Genomic DNA, 19,393 nt, shown 5'->3' with positions numbered 1-19,393 from the left:
CACTGTTGCAGAGCCCTTTTCTGGCGACCAGCGCGTGGGTTTTCCGGATTCCCGGCCACGAGCTCGCATGATGGTGACCGCACGGGGACGGGGGCCGGGACCAGCAGCCACTCTCGAATGCGTTTTCGGCCGTCAGCGTCCAGATGGCAGATCCCCATTCTTCTTTTTTCTGAGCAGTGTTTAACAGTGTAAGTTTGGGAACGAAAAAAAAACGTGTACCAGGTGGTGGTACTTGAAATGGAGGCAAACTGCGTGTACAAATATATTGTTTTTGTAAAAACAACAGTAGCAGATTTTTTTAAAAAAATTCAGCAGTAGCAAAAAAAGTCCAAAATATATCCGGGTGGTAGGTAATGGCTAGCTACGGTACATGCACAACTATCTCCATCAGAGTTATCCTAACCACTATATATTTTATTGCCTCGAAAAAATAAAACACTATCTGTTGTAGACGAACCATAGTTTGTTACTAAAACTAGCAGAGGCCCACGTGCCGAACACAAATGTTTTTAAAATCTAAAAATATATATATTACATTAAGGGTTGACATGTGGCAATTTTAAAAAAACTAGTAAAAAGATATTTAATTAATAAATCAACAATATATAATAAATTATAAATCATATCATAATCATTTATCCATGCATTACATATTCATCAGTGATAAAGATGTTAAAGTCATGAATAATCCTACAATATTCAAACAAGCAAAAAACGCCATGTATTTTTAGTAAGCTTGTGCGTTTTGCCCATACGACGAACCAAATTGACGCACATAACCATCAACAGATGTTTTGGTGATGGAAGAGAAACCTCGTTCAATTGGATTCCTAATTTAGGAAGAGGAAACGCAAGTACAATACGACAGTTTGGTTCCTACTTCCTAGTAGATCTGAAACAATAGGAGTCATAGGCCCTGTTTGTTTCCGATTATAATCAGCTTATCGGTGGAAACAAGTGATAATCCCACCAAACGCCTCGATTATTTTCGCTTCTCTGGTAATCCGCTTTAGAGATTTGAACTACGAGAAGCGAGAATCGAGAAGCGAGAAAATCTTCGTTTCTCTCGGCCACGCTTAGATTATAAGTTAAGCGAAAACAAACAGGGCCATAGTCACGATTTTGGAAGCTATGGGAACAAAAACAAAATGAGACTCAAGAGTTTGTAAATGTAGCATGACCAGAAAAATAAAAGATGGACAAGATTAATTACAATGGCATTGAACTCACAGTCACTGCGTTCGGCAGGTCTCCAGCCCTCCAGCGCTACATTATTTTACTCTCACATCGCTCCAGCTCCAGCCTCCAGCCACCAGCCAGGTAACAGTGTTTTTCTCTCACACCACACCAGCTCCAGTCTCCAGCTCCAGCCTGCCGAACGCAGTGAGTGAAGCAATCAACATGATATTTAAATTACTGTAGTCAGAAACAACTCAACTATATATTTGAAGCGTGAATCACATTGCTTGCTCACAGTTGATGGGGAAAAAGCATACCAGAAGCTGTGCTAAAATTTCTAAATTTGAGTCTGTCACCCATACACCAGAGCATATAACTGACTGAATTTTGAGGTTGACAAAATTAGCTTACTTCTGCAGTTTTGGAGGATCCCAAAATAGCATAACAACGAGACAATCAGTGTTCCTATTAAACTTTAATGCTCTGGATGCACCATTCTCCAACTTATAAGATGATGAATGGTGCTGCGATTGACTGAATTCAAACCATAAATGAGCACTGGTAGTTTCTTTATGCGATACAAAGATAATGTCCCGTCCCGTGACTTAAAGCAAGATGCTTGCCGGCAACAGCTGTGGCTACAACAATGTTGAGTTCAAACTTCACGGCCAATGCTGCGTGCATTCCACACCACACAACTCATATATGTTGCATCATTGACTAAGCTCCCAGCAAGTCTGCATCATGTGTGTTGTGAAAGTTATAAACTTAGCCTATAATGTCGTTGTCACAGTCGAAGCTTATTAGGAAAGAAAATTATCACCAGAAATTGCATCCGGTTAGAACATGGCAGCCAACAAAATTAGAACAATGTTATTGCTTATCATTGCCATTGCAACCAAGATTTATCCAAATTGATCACAGGATCTGAAGTTGATCATTGCAGGTTTTCTCATACTTAAATATTGATAATCTAATCTACTAAACCACAATATAGTTTTTTTAAAAGCTTAAACCACAATATAGTTTCACAGACCTAATCCTTTCCATGCATCAAGAGGAAAGCCGTAATGTGTAACAACCAAGTTTTCAGATCTACAGATGTATTGGAAACTAAGCATTAATTGCACTACACAATGAAGACTAATTAAACCATCACTAACCTGGATATAAAAAAGAGCCTTCGATTGTCTATTGAAAAATAGGCTATCATAGCAAATAGAGCCACCCTCACAACTAACCGAGGATCAAGTACAACTATCTCAATCAGAGTTATCCTAACCACTATATCTGTTTTAGACAGGGGCCAAGCTAGAGCATAGAGGATCTAAGTGCACATCTCAATATACACGTGTAAAAAAAATCTCGTTCTTGGAAAAATTTAGATGCTAACCATTGAATTTTTTTTTTCCCTGGTGCATGTGCACTCGGCAAACCCAATGTGGCTTCACCCCTGGTTTAGACGAACCATAGTTTGTTACTAAAATTCCATATTGGCTGTGCATCCATGAAATTTTTTCTTAAGAAGGCTTAGTTTTTTCTCAACGCAAATCCAAACACATTCCATCTTGCTGTCGGGTCCATATATACCCAACTCAGCAATGATATAACAAGTCTAATAACATGTATACCCAGGGGCGGGCCCAGGATTTGGGAGTTGGTATTCAAAATTTCAAAAGATGTAATTTTTTTACAGCTCAAATTTCATAAATCACAATGATAAGTTTCAAAACAAAGATCGAATTTATCACTAGTCCTATCACCTTGCGCTCAAACTTGATTTCGCTCAGACCTGCTTCGGCTTGATCGTCCACGCCCCACATGGGCACAACTGCTGGAGCGGCGGAGCTGTGGAGGCCCTACCACACTGGGCGAAGCGGCAGCGCCGCGCCCTCACCTAGGCCGCGTGCTCCACGCCGTGCACTCCTGAGCCCTGCGCCCCTGCCTGGCTGTGGCGCTGGCCTGGCCGCTGTTCGCATCCCGTGGCCCGCCCAGCTACCACGCTCGTGTTGCCGATCATCTGCCCGGCTGCGGAGCCCTACTGTCGTTTGTCCTTGCGGCTGATGAGTCCCTACCTTCATCTGGCCTCATCGATCGCGGTCTTGCAGCTGGGGATTGGAAAATTGAGGGACCGAGGAGGCACACGGGCGCTTGGCCAGTCGGTCATGCTAGCTAAATGGCTGCGTGACCGCTAATAGGCCTGCGGGCCGTTGGGTGGGGAGAGGTGGGACATGGGCTACTATAATTTCCAGCACCAAGCAGAAACTAAGTTTAGAAGCCCATTGTATTGTGTAATATTCTTATTTTTTATTCATATACATATGCTACACTACATGTATAAAAAGTTTTGCCCAAAATAATGGGTATTCACTGGAATACCCTTGCTACCATGTAGGCCCGCCACTGTGTATACCCAACTCAGCAATGATATACGGGAAAATTGGTCCCATAGCACTGAAAGAAAGCGAGTTCCGGAAAATACCACTAAAAGACATCGGCCCCGTAAAATACCATCGAACGTGTGCGGCGTCATCTGAAAATAGCATTCTGTCACGGAAGCCGTCCGTCTACCTCACGGCTCATCTCTCTCCGTCTGCTCCCGATCTCCATCCCCTCGTGCCGTCGTGTGCGCTCCCCGCGCCGCCTCTGCCCCGCTCCAAGCTGCGGCGCTCGCCCGCGTGCTCTCGGCGCTCTTCCACCTCCTCCGCTCGCACATCCCGCTCGTCTCCATGCCTGCGCTCACCCTCATCGCCGGCGGCGGCACCGAGCGGAGTTAGGCGGGGCATGGGGTTCCGGGAGCAGCAGCACTGGGCGGAGTCGGGCTCGGCCTGAGGCGGGCCGCTGCGCCTAGACCTTTCTCCGGCCCCGCCATGGCTAAGCCGCTAGTTGGCATGTGGAGTGCGGCGGCCGCACTCAGGGGGCGGCTCTGCTCTGCTCTGCTCCTCTCATGGTGACCGAGGCAAGCTCCTCTGCTCTGCTCGTTGTCGACGCGAATGGTTCGGCCTCCTGCTGCCCGTGGCTGCTGCTGTTGCAGCGCCGCCGCGCCGTAGCCGCGCTCGTCGACGAGCTCCAGCACGAGGCAGCGGTCCTCGACCTTCCTAGCGCCAACACCGACGACGGAAGGCAGCGGGATAGCAGGCGAGGAGGAGCACGAGCAGCGCAAGAACGCGGAGAAGCTCACCCCCGAGCTTGAACGGAAGGCGATGGTGTCAAGCGGCGGCGCGACGAGGTCTGGTGGCCGGCGGCGGCGAGCTCCGTCGGCAGCCCTACACGATTGGAGAGAGCGATAGATGAGTGAGGGGAAGTGTGTGCGACGCAAAGAGGATGGTGTGTGCGCGAGGAATCGAAGCGGGTCGTCTCACCGGCGGCGAAATCGACGGTGGTGGCGAGGGAACTCGGTGGTGGTGGCGGCGGCTAATGGAGGTCGGGGCTGGGATTTGAGTGGAGGCCAGCCGTAGCTTTTAAATGGGAGGGAGAGAGGAGCGAGGCACGCTCGGGAGTGGGATGCCGGGCTCCCGGCCGGTGCTCGCCGGCGACGTGGTGCCCGCTGGCCAGAGGCGAGGAGGGGGAGAAAGGGGAGAAGAACGAGCTGGAGGAGGACGGCAGCGCTGCACAAGGACGGCTGTGCGGCCTCAGCGGCGCACCTTCGAGTGCGGCCCCAGCGTGCGGCCAGCACCGGAGCTTGGGCTCCTATGCGCGCGGTGGCCGGGAGGAGCTCGGCCTTGGTGTCCTTGGCCCGGAGCTTCAACTCCTGTGCGTGGGATGTTGCATGGCCGGGACGAAGGCCGTGAGCTACACGAACGGCTTCCGTGACGGAATGGTATTTCCAGGTAACGTCGCACACTTTTGATGATATTTTAGGGAGCCAACATATTTTAGTGGTATTTTCCGGAAGTCGCCTTCTTTCGGTGCTATAAAACCAATTTTCCCATGATATACTTACTACCAGGTGGATCCCATTTATCAGTTTTGTCTCCCACCTCTGCAACCTAAATTGTGATGGTATAGGAGGAGCCAGACGCCATTGAAAAGAGGAGAATGGGGAGGAGAGGAAGAAGATGGGGCAATTTAGTTCATAAATTTTAAAAAACACATCGAAGAGTTAAGTAGTGGCATGTTTTGAAAAACTGTAAAATTACGGTAGTATGATTCGAAATAGATGAATTGTAATGATATAGATCTTTAAACTCGGACAATTGTAATCGCACATATTTAATTAACTTTTTTTTAGAATTCTACCGGGAGCAAGTGGTCACCGCCGACGAACTATTCGCCGCTGCGGTGGCTGGACCTTGTGGTTGTGGCGTGGCCGCGCCCACAAGACGGGATCTTTTCACTCCCGGGGCTCCCCGACTCCGACGTGTTCCATGCAGGGTTCACCTTACCGTTGGGAATCGGTCCGGTTCCGGTTTGGGCCGGTACCAAACCAGCCCAAATTCAAAATTCAAATTCAAATTTAAAAAAATGAAAAATTCCCAAAAAAATTCTAAAAATACTTCAAGGTGCGACGAATCTAATGGTGTCAAATTTTCTCAAAAATTCGTTCGTTTAACATACTTTTCGGGCATTTAAAGTTAAAACAAAAAAGAAAAAGAAAAAATGAGACGGCCCATTAAGGCCCACTTAGTAAACCGATCAAACCGGCCGGTAAGCCGGTCTAACCGGCCGGTATACCGGTCCAAACCGGTTACACATGCGATTTTAAATTTGGATTTAAATTCAAACCGGTCAAACCGGCCGGTAAACTGGTCTAACCGGTCGGTATACCGGTACGAACCGGTTGAACTGAGTTTTTTGAATTCAAATTTGAATTTGACCGATTTCTACCGGTAACTGGTCAAACTGGTCCGGTAAACCGGAACCGGAGGGCTCCGGTTCGGGGTGTCCGGTTGTGAAAAAAAAACCCTGGTTCCATGTCGTATCCGACCGAATAATTGATTCTCCACCCGGCTAATTCGCCCGCGTTAGCTCCAAGATTTTTTCCCCACCTTCGTTGTCCTCCCCTCTGTTGATTGGTGCCCGGTTTTCTTAGCGAGCGGCGGAGCCACAGAAATGAAGGGCAAGAGCGGCGCCTTATTTTAGCGGCGGGGAGGGGAGCGAAGCCTGGGCAGCCACTCGCCGGCCTCCAAGAAACCGCAGGGATCTGTTCATCTGAGTGCCGCTGAATTCGATTTCTTTCTTTTCTACTTTCTTGGAGACCATTTCGATTTGGTTTCGGGAGAAGGGAGGGAAGGATGCAGTGGGCTGGTGTGAGGTCCTCGTCTCCGGCGCCGACGGCGGCGTGGATGGGCCGGAGGCCAAGGACCGCGAGGTGGCCGCGGGGTAGGCTCCCCGCGTCGCGGGGGGCGGTTGTGGCGTCTGCAGCGGCCTCGGACGCGAATTCGAGCTCGAATTCGCCCGGGAAGGACGAGGAGAGGGAAGAGGTTGCGCGGAGGGAGAAGGAGGAGAAGGCAGCGGCGTCACTCATAATGAGGAGCCAGAAGTACGCCATGCTTAAGCAGCAGCTCGCCGTGGCCGCCCAATTTGAGGTACCGGAATAGACACCAATGCAAAATGATGAAAATTTGTAGTATGAACGTTCATCAAAATTGGGGCTTTTGGCTGCAAATTGGGATTCATTGTGCAGGATTACAAGGAAGCAGCGAGGTTGAGGGACTCGCTGAGGTCGTTCGAGGAGGAGGAGCCCGTGCTGCGCCTCCGCGGGTTGATGAGGAAGGCCATCGAGGAGGAGAGGTTTGAGGTATTCTACTCATGCATTGCCGTTGTTTCAAGCAATTGCAAGTTTATCACGTTTAGTTCCTACACGTCTGGACAAGCATTAGCATTAGCAAAGTTTGGAAATATCCAACTCCAACCACTGTCGTTGATGGTGCTAATTAAGACAAAGATTTGATTAGACAAGTCTTTCGGAAGAGAATGCATGCTGCAATGTCTTATGATGATGACTGATGTTCTCATATGCTAACTGTACCATTCAATGCATGATTCCTGTTCACCAGCTTATGGTTCTAGAAATTCCTAGGAAGTCCTAGAGGGACACTAGCAGTGGCGGAGCGCTCGGTAGGGCAAGGTATGGCTGCCGCCGTACCTCAAATTTTGTTGACAATACATGCTCAACGTTGGTGTGAATTATTTTGGCATTAGCATACGGGCTGTTTGGCTGGCTGGGCTGGCCAGCTCCAGCCAGCCCCAGCCGCTGGTGCTGGTTTCTTCTCCGAGACAAATTCCTGTAGCTACAGTCATCCAGCCGCTGCTGGGTCAGTGCAGCCGAACAGGCTGATAAGTGCTATACTGTAGCTATTGGCTTCATCAGTCTAACTGTGCCATACCTAAATTCCAATCTGTCCTCCGCCACCGGACACTAGGGCATGGGGTCTTGCCTAGTCTTCTGCTTGTTTGGAATTGTTTGTCCTCTATTCCAGCCTCATGGTTTGAACTTTTAATTGTACCACTTCAGTTACCTTTTTTTTTCAATTGTTCCACTTATGGTAACAAGTTTGTTATTTTCATCTCTTAGCGGCCCCACATGTTTATGATTTTCTTTTGCTGATTCATGCTTCCCAGGATGCTGCTAAATATAGAGATGAATTACAGATTTTGGCTCCACACTCCCTCCTCAAATGTTCTAGTGACGCTACAACTCTGGTAAGTCTTCTTCTTTATTTTTTTTTAACTTTACATTGATTTCAGCATCCCCCTTTCAGTTTGGAAAATATGCATCCCCCTTTCAGTTTGGAAAATACTATGATATCCTACAAATTCATCCAACTGTTTTTAACTATTGCTTTCCATATGCGCATACTGAGTGTTGAAAAGTAGTGTTATCTGAGCATGAAACCATTAAGAAACTGGTCTAAAGTTACGAGGAAAAAGACACACAGGGTCAAGGTCTTCAGGAAATTATTTTCCATCTGACCTTGTTAAATTTTCTCAAGTTGGACACTGGTTATCTCGTCACATGTTTCGGCACTCAATTTCCAAACTCAAATCCTTTATTCATGCCTGTCATCTTCCATATTCCTTCACATGTTTAAGCATGCTTGTAGAAGATGAACATGGAAGTATCCATTATTTGAATCTTGTCCGGTACTCCAGTTGCTGTTCAATAAATCGGACCTTGTGATTAATATGAGTGATCGGAACTAGCATATTATTTATAGTAGTGACTACAACCTTTTGACATCTAGAGGTCTGGTTCTGCAATGCTTGTTCCATGGTTCGTGTGCGTAACTTGAGATGTGAAGGAAGTTCTTCTAATACGAAAAAGCTGAAACAGCTTAGGATTCCTAGGTTACCAGTAAACCTGTCACTTACTAAGAAAAGACCAAAAGGACTTAGCTTTGTTACCATCTTGATATGTTTGAGAGTTCGGGTGCATTCTAATTTTCTAATACAGTTAGGATATCACATTTTAGGGGATAAGGGTTCAAGTCAGGAGCGTCTATATTGAAAGCCGGAGCCAGCCATTGAAGGGCCAATTCTTTTTTGCTTATAGGATCAGAATCACAAATAATTCTCAGCGCCCTGTTCAGCTTCTCAGAAGACATTGGATTGTCACAGATGGAAATGGAAGGACGGAGAATATTTGGTTAGTGTTTATATTGTACTATAAGTCTATAACTCTAATTTGACTGTCACAAGGACATGCTAATATGACCGACTCCTTTTTTGTGTCAGGGGAGTTGGTGTAGTGGGAGAGCAACCTGTCATATTTCCAAGGACTGGTTTTGAGTACTCTTCTGCGTGCCCATTGAGCACTCCAAATGGAAGAATGGTAACATTACAGTTCTTCTGTTCTGCACAGATTTTCAACAACAATTTCCTGTTTTACTTTAGCATTGCCTTTTTCCTGTACGAAAGGAATGCACTGAGGTGTGATGTAATAAGAGTGGTATTTCATTTAAAGTGAATCTTCTTTAAAGCTTTTCAGCCGCAGGATCTGCCTTGGCATATCTGCACACTGCCACTGGTGCTTACCTTAATCCCATTTTGAACTGTAGGAAGGCGATTTTGAGATGAAGCACATTGACAAGGCTGGATCGTCAACGTTCAATGTCGCAATCGCACCGTTCTCTCTATCAATTCTTGGGGACGACAATGACGTTCTCCTCTGAACGTTATTGGACATGATACTGAGATTTAAACTAGACACACGAGCACAAGTAGTTGCTGTTAGCAATATAGTTGAGTTCAGTGTTGCAGGTTCCAAAGTTCTGAAGCCAAATGCCCTGGCACAAGTGCATGGGATGTTGCGTGTGGACCATGTGTACTTCTGAGGCAACACTAGGACATCCTATCCCTATCTTTGGAACTTCTAAGTGTACAGGATAGAACTATAGAGCTTGCTATCGTGTAATACGCTCTCTTGTTTTCCCAACACCATAGTGACCATGGCCTTTTCTCATACTTTAATTTAAGAATGTATAACTTTTGTATGACATATACTTTTTGTATGTGAATTTCGATCTTTATATGTTCTAGGAAAATATAGGGCCTGGCTGTACGTTAGGTTAGCCAAGTCCCTAATCATTTTCTATTTGGCAGTTTTTCCGCTCAGCTCAACTTCCGCATCATGTATAGAATGCACGATTCGAATAATAATAATAAAGAAGACTGTACTCCTAATATCGAGCGTCTAAATCAAATCCGGTGACACAGTTGCACTTGTTTCAATAAGAGATTCAAAATAAGATCCCTCGCCACTATATATGTTTCAAATATATATTTTTTCATGTAAGCATAGATTTTTTTAGTGTATTTTAATTTGCTTATAAATTTTTGCAAAAGTTGCTCATCGTTAGTTGGATATTAATGTTGATATTTAGAAGATAATTGGATGATGTGATTAAAGGATGATGTCAAATAATCTGTTGTGGCAGGTGGATGTTTATTGCATGATCAATGATAGGTATCTTTAGCGAGTTAATTGAGCATGTTTACTAACTTATGTTGGTATTTTCTAATCTACATAAAGCAATTTATGAGTATTCAAAAAATATTGTTGAAATATATGCAAATGACGTCTCATTTTGAAGGTCTTCTCAAAAGAGATATAGCTGTGCAATTAGAATTAGAATTAGAATTAGAATTTGATGCCCAATTCAAGAACTACAACTTTTAAGAGAGAGTAGTAGAAATGAAAATACTTCTATGAACCCCCTCCCCTTCCTGTGATTATGGGACCGGAGGTAGCAGTCAAGTCACCTCCTACCGTGGAGCTTATATCAAATATGAACGATAGATGGATCTATAACTCGCCTTTTCCAAAGATATAATATCATTGCCTGGTCGCTGATGTGAAGAATGCCTTTTCAGAATGGCACATTTTGAAGTGGGTTTGCCACTGATGTCGCCAAACAAGGATTGCTTTCATGGGCCTAGTCCAGATAATTGGTCTGGACTGATAGGGCCTGATAAGATTGGGTCTAATCCCTACTATTTAAATAAGGAAAATTTTCAAATCAATCTCAAAAGTTTCAAATTATTCTCCTGAAGTAATCAAAGTCCGGATGATTCTCTAAATTATTTTTTGTTCAATTTACTCCGACAAATATATCAATTGATATAATTTATTGTTTAACAAGATTTGTCCTCATGCTTCTCCACACAAGAACACCTTAGGGTTGGCCTGTGCTGACGCGCAACCTGCTGGCTGACCCTGCACGAGAAAGGTGAAGGCAGCCACTGGAAGACACAAGGCATTTAGTTCCAGTCTGTTGCCTTAAATTTTAGCATGTCATAACACACTGTCATGAACACAGTCCCTCAGTGAGTTAGTGAGTAAATCAACTGCCAAACTTAAAAGATTCCTTCTCTCCCTCCACCGACCCCCTCCTCTTGCTTTCCTCATGCTTTGTCAAACGTCAAGGGGCTGCATGGCCCCGGCGTCTAGCGCCGGTGACCACCTCACCGGCCCTCCCGGCGTCACGAGCGGCGCGCTGCCTTCGCACGCTCACCAGCGCCTGCGCCCAGGCCACCGGTAACCGAAGGAAGCCCTGGAGCGGTGCGCGCGCTACCGGACAGGCAGGCGGGGCGCGCGGCGCGGCGCGCGATGCCAAGTACAACCGCGCTGGCGTCACCGCGTCCGCGTCTACCACCAAGGGCGCATGCCGGCAAGCTGCCCCCTTTCCCGCATTGCGTTTCGCTCTCACCGCCTCCTGACCGCGCGGCGCGCAGCAGCGCGCGGCGGCGTTTCCGTTTCTCGCTCCCACCCTGGTCGATCGCGCGCCCGCCGCCGCCGTGGAAGCTATCTAGGTAACTAGACGGCGCCATGGGCGGGCGTGGAGCTTCGGAGGTGGCAAGGATGGTGGTCGCCGTGGTGGGGGTCGTGGTCGCCGCGGCGGCGGTCCTTTCCCCGGCCGCCGCTGGGGGCTTAGGCAGGGAAGGTACGTGCCGCACTGCCACCTCGCCGCAGCGCATAGTCTTCCATAGTAGCTCAGTACTCAGCTCCCTTCTTCCCCCGTCCCGGCCCGGCCAGAGTGATCAAAGAAGCTAGGCTCAGATCTTGTGCTCACAAGCTCTCTTCTTGGTTCCTGCCGCTGAGTTCCGTCGGTGTCTTGTGGTGTCGTGTGGTATGCAGCGGCGGCGCTGGTGGCGATCAAGGCGGCGCTGCAGGATCCGGGCCAAGTTCTCCGCGACTGGGACCCTAAGTCCGGCGACCCGTGCCGCTGGAACATGGTCACCTGCCATGGGGGCCACGTTCAGGAGCTGTATGCTCTTGCTCTCCTCGTTGTTTTGATATTCGTGTGCTGCCATGATGGTCAGGTTCAGGTCCGGCTCATGGTTTCTTGCTTCACTGTTCGCAGGTCCATGGTGCAGCAGAACCTCTCCGGCACACTGTCGCCGGCGATTGGGAGGCTCAGGTCTCTGCGATCTCTGTAAGTCTCGATCTGAAACCAATTTCTCTGTTAGCCGCCCTGTCTGGAGCACAGGAATTTCTAGGGTATTCTGAGGAGCCGTTCTATTCTAGCGAAATTCCCAATTTCCCATGTTGTAAGTTTAACAGAATCTTTATTAATTCGTCGCAAGCACTTCGAATTGTTCCTATGACTCGTGGGCATCGGGATGTTTCTGCAATGGATTGTGATGAAGAAATGATGAGTCTGTGTTCAAATTGTGGCAGGTCTTTACGCCAAAATGCAATTTCTGGTCCCATCCCTAAGACCATAGGCAGGATGAAGCTGCTGCATGTACTTGATCTGTCAAACAATCAGTTCAGTGGAAGCATCCCGAGTACACTGGGTAGCATGGTGAACCTCCGGTACCTGTAAGGCCTCTCTTTCCTTCTTCTTTTTTTGAACCGAAGGCCAGTAGGCCACTCTTTCCTGACTACCAACATTCAGACATCTATGTCGCGGTGTTATATATGGACATCTTTCAGAATCTGAACATTGGCTGAGCCTCATGATGTTTGATCTGATTGCCTCTTTCTTCTAGGAAATTGAACAACAACAGCTTATCTGGACCTGTACCTGATTCATTAGCCACAGCTCGCATGATCTTCATCCTGTATTTATCATCCTTCTATCATTATTGTTGCATTAATTGTTCATTTAGTACGTTCAGTTGTCATTGTGAGTTTTACGTATTCCACATTTCTAAGAAAGAAAAGTTACCAATTCCACAGGGATATTTCCTTCAACAACCTGAGTGGTCCCCGGCCAACTTTTCGCGCATGGAATGCGTTGTAAGTGAACTAAGTTCATACTTTCCCTGATAAATTAAACATGAGCTTGGTTGAAGCCAATTCTAAATTATTTGCCTCCTCTCTCTCGTTTCCTTAATCCATCATGCCTGAATAGTCTTGATGGTAATCCATTGTTAAGTGACATCAACTGTGAAGGAAGCGAATCAGGAGTAGGAACGCCTCTTTATGGAAGAAGCTGCTCAGAGTCACTTGCTTTCCCTGCTGTAGGCCCGGAGGATACGAGAAAAGGTTGCTCATTGTCCAATTCTGGTTGATTTCAATTTCATTTTAGAAAGTTAATTCATGCATCCATATTTGTCTTGTGAATGTGTGCTCACCAAATAATTTTGTTCTCCAGATGATTCACGAGTCATGGATAAAAAAATTATGATCCTTACAGTATGCATAGCACTTGGTTGCTCAATGGTTGCCATGGTTGCTGGAGCTGTCATCCTATTTCGGCACTGGCGTCAGCGTCAGCGAGTCTTTTCAGTTGCAGAAGGTAGTATTCTTTGAAACACTATATATGTATGTGTGTCTTGTCTAACTTCGAGAACATTCATACAAAAATGGGGTTAACGAGTTCATGTCTCACATTGCAGATGAGGATCCTAGTCTTACATATGCTGGGTTCATCCAGCTCTATTTTTGACTATGTTTATCATCCCCTAAGGAATTTGTGTCAACATAAAGATTTTTATTTTTGTATGGCTTGATTATAAATAAATATATTCCATAATAATCTCATTCAGAAGATATGGAAAATCATGTTGGTTCATATATATCCTAGACTGTTGTCTGTCGAATTCCTTTGTTGTTTGTGTAATTGATTTCCCTGCTGATTGCATCAATATTCTTCATTTTCTATTTTGCCAAGTATGTATCTTGTTACCCATAATTTGAAATGTTCCATTGATGATCACACCCCTCAGGACCAAGATTCTAAGTTTCTAACCATAGAGAGTTTAGAAGCGGGACTTTAGGACTGAGGGAACCTCGTCCGATATAGTGAGAGTAATAATGGTGTGGTGAAACTTGGGGTTACGGCCGCAAAGCATGTTGATCACCTGGTTCTCCTCTCGGACTAGTTGACTGATGTTTACATGGTTGATTAACATGGGACTTTAGCTTGGAGAAGTACTCGGTGATGGTCATCTCAACTTGCTAGTGATTGTGAACCTCCGCTTTGACGTACACCACATAGGTATGAAAATTGTCATGAAAGGAGGCTTTCAATCGCTGTCCATAGAGAGGTGGCGGTGTCGTCAGAGGTTGCATGATGACGCTTCGAAGATCTATCGTGATCATGGAGCAGAGCCAGTTGATAATGCACTTTGTGTGGATGAATACCCACTCTCGATTAGCACGAATCAAGGTGAGATCTATGACGATTCATGTTGTCAAGGATATCAAGCTTCCCATGGATGATGGTGAAGAATTGGCACATCTAAGAATTGTTGGAGTCATCGAGATCAAGAGTGATGAGAGCATGTGCCCGGGTCCTCACCATTTGAGCATGGGAGGTCAGGATGATGAAGGTGATACCACGATAGGAAGAGTCCTTGCCTAGTTGAAGCGGTGAAGGAGTTCGCAACAGGATTAGAGACGCAACAGAAGAGAAGGGGTATGAGAGTGGTGAGTTGATGAACAAGTTGGTAGACATGGGTACATGGCGAAGACACAAGCTAGGAAGGATCAAAAGAACTAATTGGTGAATTATATCCTAGTATTATACCATTTAGAGAGCTTGAGAGCCAAAGTGGCGATTCCATTTATCTCAAGGGTTTATATTACAAGTACAAGGCATGATAATGTGCAGCTGGAGGCTGGATCTTATAACTAGTTGCCTAGCCTATTGCTGAGATCATGAAGACTAGACACTCGAGTCAGGTGCCTGGTTAGGAAAGTATCTCGTTGACACTAAAGTTTGAAATGTGGGAGTGTAATGATCGAAAACGTCAAACCACATACCCTTGTGGCCACAAGGTCTGCCGCCAATCATTAATGTGGGCCTAGCTCTCATGGACACCTCCAATTGTGTCTCGTTACCTGGTTGTATCCTTCTGTTAGGTCTGCCCTCCTGCCGCACGCTTCTCTCTGATAATTCACCTTCCGCCGCATGCCTCTCTTCCTTTGGTGGCCACCTGTCTCTAATATCTACATCTCCCAGTCTTATTGTGGTCGTTGTCACTCCTCCATTGCAGGGGCCAAGGCTGAACCTAGCCAGATTTGGGTTGAGAGGGAGGGGGGGGGGGGTGGGAGGTGGCGGACGGTATGGGTGGCGGAGTGGTGCAGCGGCAAGGCGTCGCCATGCCATGGGTGGTGGTCGAGGCTGGCGGCGGTGGGGTAGAGAAGATTAGGGTTATGGATTTGGGTTTCCATGGTTTGGAGCTCCAATTGCCAAATGGATTAAAAGATGGGAACCGGTCGGCGGGGGTCAGTGGTGGGGTGAGAGACCGACAAAGTTAGTGTAGAATGGGTAGAGGAGGTAACCGGCCAACGAGGCGGCATTGTAGCTGTAGCTACCAGTCGAGGTATCGTGGAGGCCATCGGGGCATCTGGGCGAAGAAGAACAAGCGAGGAAGAAGAAGCTAAGAAAGAAGATAACACAGTACATTTCCCAATCTGCTCTTCTAGTCTCTAGCACCACAAGACACAACCAGCCTCTTTGAATAGTCACTTGTACGATCCATTCTTATGAATCTCCACGCAGAATGGTGGCCGAACGGTGCAGATAGGTCTTGCGCGTCCGCATGGGCTTGTGGAAAATCCATGTCCTCACCGCTTTTATAGAAGTTACTTTTTAGCAATCCATTCAATGTCCGAATACCACTATCCGTTGACTTAATCACCAATCTACCGTAAAAACTCGAAGGCAAGAAGCAATTATGTAGATACGGGAAAACCCATAAACTTAATACTCCATCAAGTATCTTGACCCAATATCCGAATTTCTAGGTCCATATTTTTGCATAAAGTTATGAGCACCATGGTGATTTCCTCCATCGATCTATTCTTTAGGGAAACGACTCTTCTATGCATTACACCGGATTTTCATAACTTTTACGCAGCCAGGAATTAGAGTGGGTGGGTGGGTGGAAGGAGCCGAACCAAAAGGTCGGGCCTATTTTTTACTGTGTTTGCAGAAAGTGGAGATTCTCACGAATGAGCTGCGCCAGTCGGGCTTTTCCGCATAGAGCAATAGTCGGGACACTAGCTCTAAATGGGAAACATGAGAAGCGAAGAAGAGAGGGAAGCAATGCTTCTTCCCGACGTGCTCATGTGGAGTGCGCTGCCACATGACATTGTCCCAAATAGGGCTAGTAATAGTTATGATAGAAATATATAGGATGATAATATATATCTACAATTTAATATAGTATGGATAACATATTCCAATTATGTCAAAATTGGAATGAATTGGATATTTTTGCATAATATCTTGTTTATTTATATAAAAATAAATTATGTATATAGTAAATAGGATAGTGAACCACAATAATTACTATTCAAATTTTAACTGAGTTTGGTCCTAAATGATTAGAATACCTAATTAGAAGGCCTAAATGATTAGTGATTAGCCTAATTATCAAATATTGAGTAACTAGTAATCTTTGTTCTTTGTTATATGGATTATTGGTGTGTGTGTGTAGCGGGGGGGGGGGGGGTGGAGGAGGTGGGGTATTCGCGGATTCGTGGTCTTGCTAGACAACTATTGATTATGATTTCCCATTCAGTTTTGGCATTGTACCCATGTTTCTCTTTTTTCACAGCATATTAGCCTGTAGATGTCACTGCCATTTTATTTTGGCATTGTGCACTCTTATACCTGATCACTTATGCAGTAATTATGACATTTTCAGTTCAACATTGCCGAGAAGTTTCTCTTGGGCATCTAAAGCACTACAAGTTTAAGGAGATCAGAAAGGCCACTGATAACTTCAATATAAGAAATATTTTGGGAGAGGGGGGATATGGAATAGTTTACAAGGGTCATTTCCCTGGTGGCACACCTATTGCTGTGAAAAGATTGAAGGATCATGATTCGGTTATTGGCGATGATCAATTCCACACAGAAGTTGAAGTGATAAGCTTGGCTGTTCATCGTAATCTCCTCCATCTTATTGGGTTCTGCACTGCAAATAATGAAAGGATCCTTGTATATCCTTACATGCCAAATGGAACTGTTGCTTCTAAATTAAAAGGTTAGCATATTTCTTGTATATTCCGTGTACAGTTGCATATATATTGGGAATCTCACAGTGTGGGCGGGCATGGTTCCCCCTAGTCTCGGTACTACCTCTGTTGCTGGAATCTCGTGGGGGTAAAAACGAAGAAATTAATCATGTGGAACTTTTGAGCACTCCCTCCAATCTAATCTACTATCTATATTTATTACTAAGAGATTTACTCTTTTTAAGCTGACTTAGATCTTGTATTTACGTAAGTCACCAATGTGGACCGTTGGATCATGTCCAGGATCGATCTGTGTGTCTTGTTTTGTTTTTGTTTTTGTTTTGTTTTGTTTTGTTTTTGTGTCTTGTCTATTACTAAAGTGTTTCCCCTTTACTTTGTCAGAATATGTTAATGGGGAACCAGCCTTAGACTGGCCAAGGAGAAAGAGGATAGCACTTGGTGCATCACGGGGACTGCTCTATTTGCACGAGCAATGTGATCCTAAGATAATCCATCGTGATATAAAAGCATCCAACATTCTGCTTGATGATTATCTTGAAGCAATCGTTGCAGATTTTGGATTGGCAAAACTTGTAGATCATGGGATGTCTCATGTTGTCACAACAGTGCGTGGAACAGTTGGGCGTATACCACCAGAGTATTTCTTGTCTGGCCATGCTTCGGAGAAGACTGATGTTTTCTGCTTTGGACTCTTGTTGATCGAGTTAGTCACTGGTCGAGAGACCCTAGAGCTTCATCAGAATGAATATCAGAAGGGAGGAATTCTTGAATGGGTAAGTATTTTCTCTTTGTACTTTAAGATCAGGTTCAGTTTATTTACTTTTTTTTTTGGAGAAAAACAGATTTGGATATTGGCCCCTAACTAGTATATATGTGGGCATGTTAAAAGACATTTTCAATTTAACATCATTTAAGTATCTGTATTTTGTGGTTTGTACTACTTGCCTGATTGGCTCTAATACTGTTGTCAACAAATCATAGCACCAGAGCAATTTAAAGGTATAGCCATTTGAGTGTTTTTTAATAATAGAGTACAACTTTCAGCCTCTACACCAAACAAGATGCTGAGATGCCAAGGATGCATATATCCATATACACCATCTCAGCATAATGCAATCTGAATTTACAATTGTATTCTAAAGAATGTGTGATAATCGATCATAAATTCCAGCTGGAATGAAAAAAAAAAGAAAACCAAATTTTAACATTTACAATGATTGTAAAGTACCAATGGGTACTTTCAGGTACTTTTACCTTGAGATTTTTTTCTAGCCATTGATCTATGGAAAGTATTTATAAAAATTAAATTAAGTTAGTATCCGGTCCCACTTTTTAGTACTTGGCCCCATATTTTGGAAGTACAAGATACTTTATCCTAGGTATTTCTAGGTACTTCCTACCTTCACCACCGTAGGATTTTATCAGATGAACGGCTCCTATTTTTTTCGATTATTGTAAAATTTCTCTTTTTACCGTGGCATGCATGATAAGAAAGCCAAAGGTACCATGAGTTTCCCATCAATCTATTTTGATCTCTAACTAAGCTATAAAACAACTCAACATCTGCATTTCTGAACATCAATGTCACATTTAACTTGAGTTTAGACAGTACGCTACTCCAGAAACTACATTTATAGACCTATAGTTTACCAGCAATGAATAAAGACTGCATCAATGCACTTTTCTAATTGTATTGAGAACCTTGGTAAAGGAGCAATAATCAACCATCGCCATATTTTTTTTTTCTTTCTAGCTTTCCACAGTTTTTATATGCTGGCAACATATCTATAGTTCTATACTGTAACCGTAATGGCGTAATCTACTGCCCCCTGTTTCCAGTCCCACTTCAGTAGTAACCAGGCCACAACAGCTAGAGTCCAGAACCGGTGTTCTAAGAATTTCAAAACAGATATACGAAGGATCTATTTTGACAATTGTGTTTCTTTTCCTCTTTTCAAATGCCATGAACTGTCACTCTGAGATGCACATTCATCAATATTGTTTCAGGCCAAGGAACTTCTTGCTCAAAATCAGCTAAGCTCATTTGCGGACAAGAAGCTAAGGAACAACTATGACAGTGTTGAATTGGAGGAGATGGTTCAGATAGCATTGCTCTGCACAATGTACAGCCCTAAACACCGCCCCAGGATATCTGAAGTTGTTACAATGCTGGAAGAAGGAGATGGGGTTGCAGAGAAATGGGAGGCCATGAAAAATGTCGAGGAACCAAACCCCGAGGATCTTAAGTACCAGGCTATAGCTATAAACTACTACGAAGACCAATGCAGCTCGACCGAGTTGCAAGCCGTTGAGCTTTCAGGGCCAAGGTGA

General features: G+C 45.0%; 2 protein-coding genes across 2 annotated transcripts; both read left to right on the top strand.

Moving 5' to 3' along the window:
- Positions 1-6,099: 6,099 nt before the first annotated feature.
- On the top strand, positions 6,100-9,665 carry LOC120664264. The gene is made up of 6 exons (XM_039943398.1): positions 6,100-6,707; positions 6,806-6,919; positions 7,744-7,824; positions 8,595-8,767; positions 8,857-8,953; positions 9,180-9,665. The coding sequence occupies exons 1-6, from the start codon at positions 6,414-6,416 to the stop codon at positions 9,291-9,293; spliced, it is 873 nt and encodes a 290-aa protein (XP_039799332.1). The 5' UTR covers positions 6,100-6,413; the 3' UTR covers positions 9,294-9,665.
- Positions 9,666-11,449: 1,784 nt separating this feature from the next.
- LOC120667544 (protein NSP-INTERACTING KINASE 3-like) lies at positions 11,450-19,393 on the top strand. The gene is made up of 10 exons (XM_039947600.1): positions 11,450-11,564; positions 11,759-11,888; positions 11,985-12,056; positions 12,302-12,445; positions 12,616-12,687; positions 12,806-12,831; positions 13,224-13,367; positions 16,729-17,070; positions 17,444-17,835; positions 19,070-19,393. Exons 1-10 carry the CDS (start codon positions 11,450-11,452, stop codon positions 19,391-19,393), a joined length of 1,761 nt encoding a protein of 586 aa, XP_039803534.1.

The sequence above is a fragment of the Panicum virgatum genome, chromosome 3N (assembly GCF_016808335.1).
Source record: "Panicum virgatum strain AP13 chromosome 3N, P.virgatum_v5, whole genome shotgun sequence".
Taxonomy (NCBI): Eukaryota; Viridiplantae; Streptophyta; class Magnoliopsida; order Poales; family Poaceae; genus Panicum; species Panicum virgatum.
Note: the sequence above shows the minus strand (reverse complement) of the source record. Positions and strands in the feature narration are given on the sequence as shown.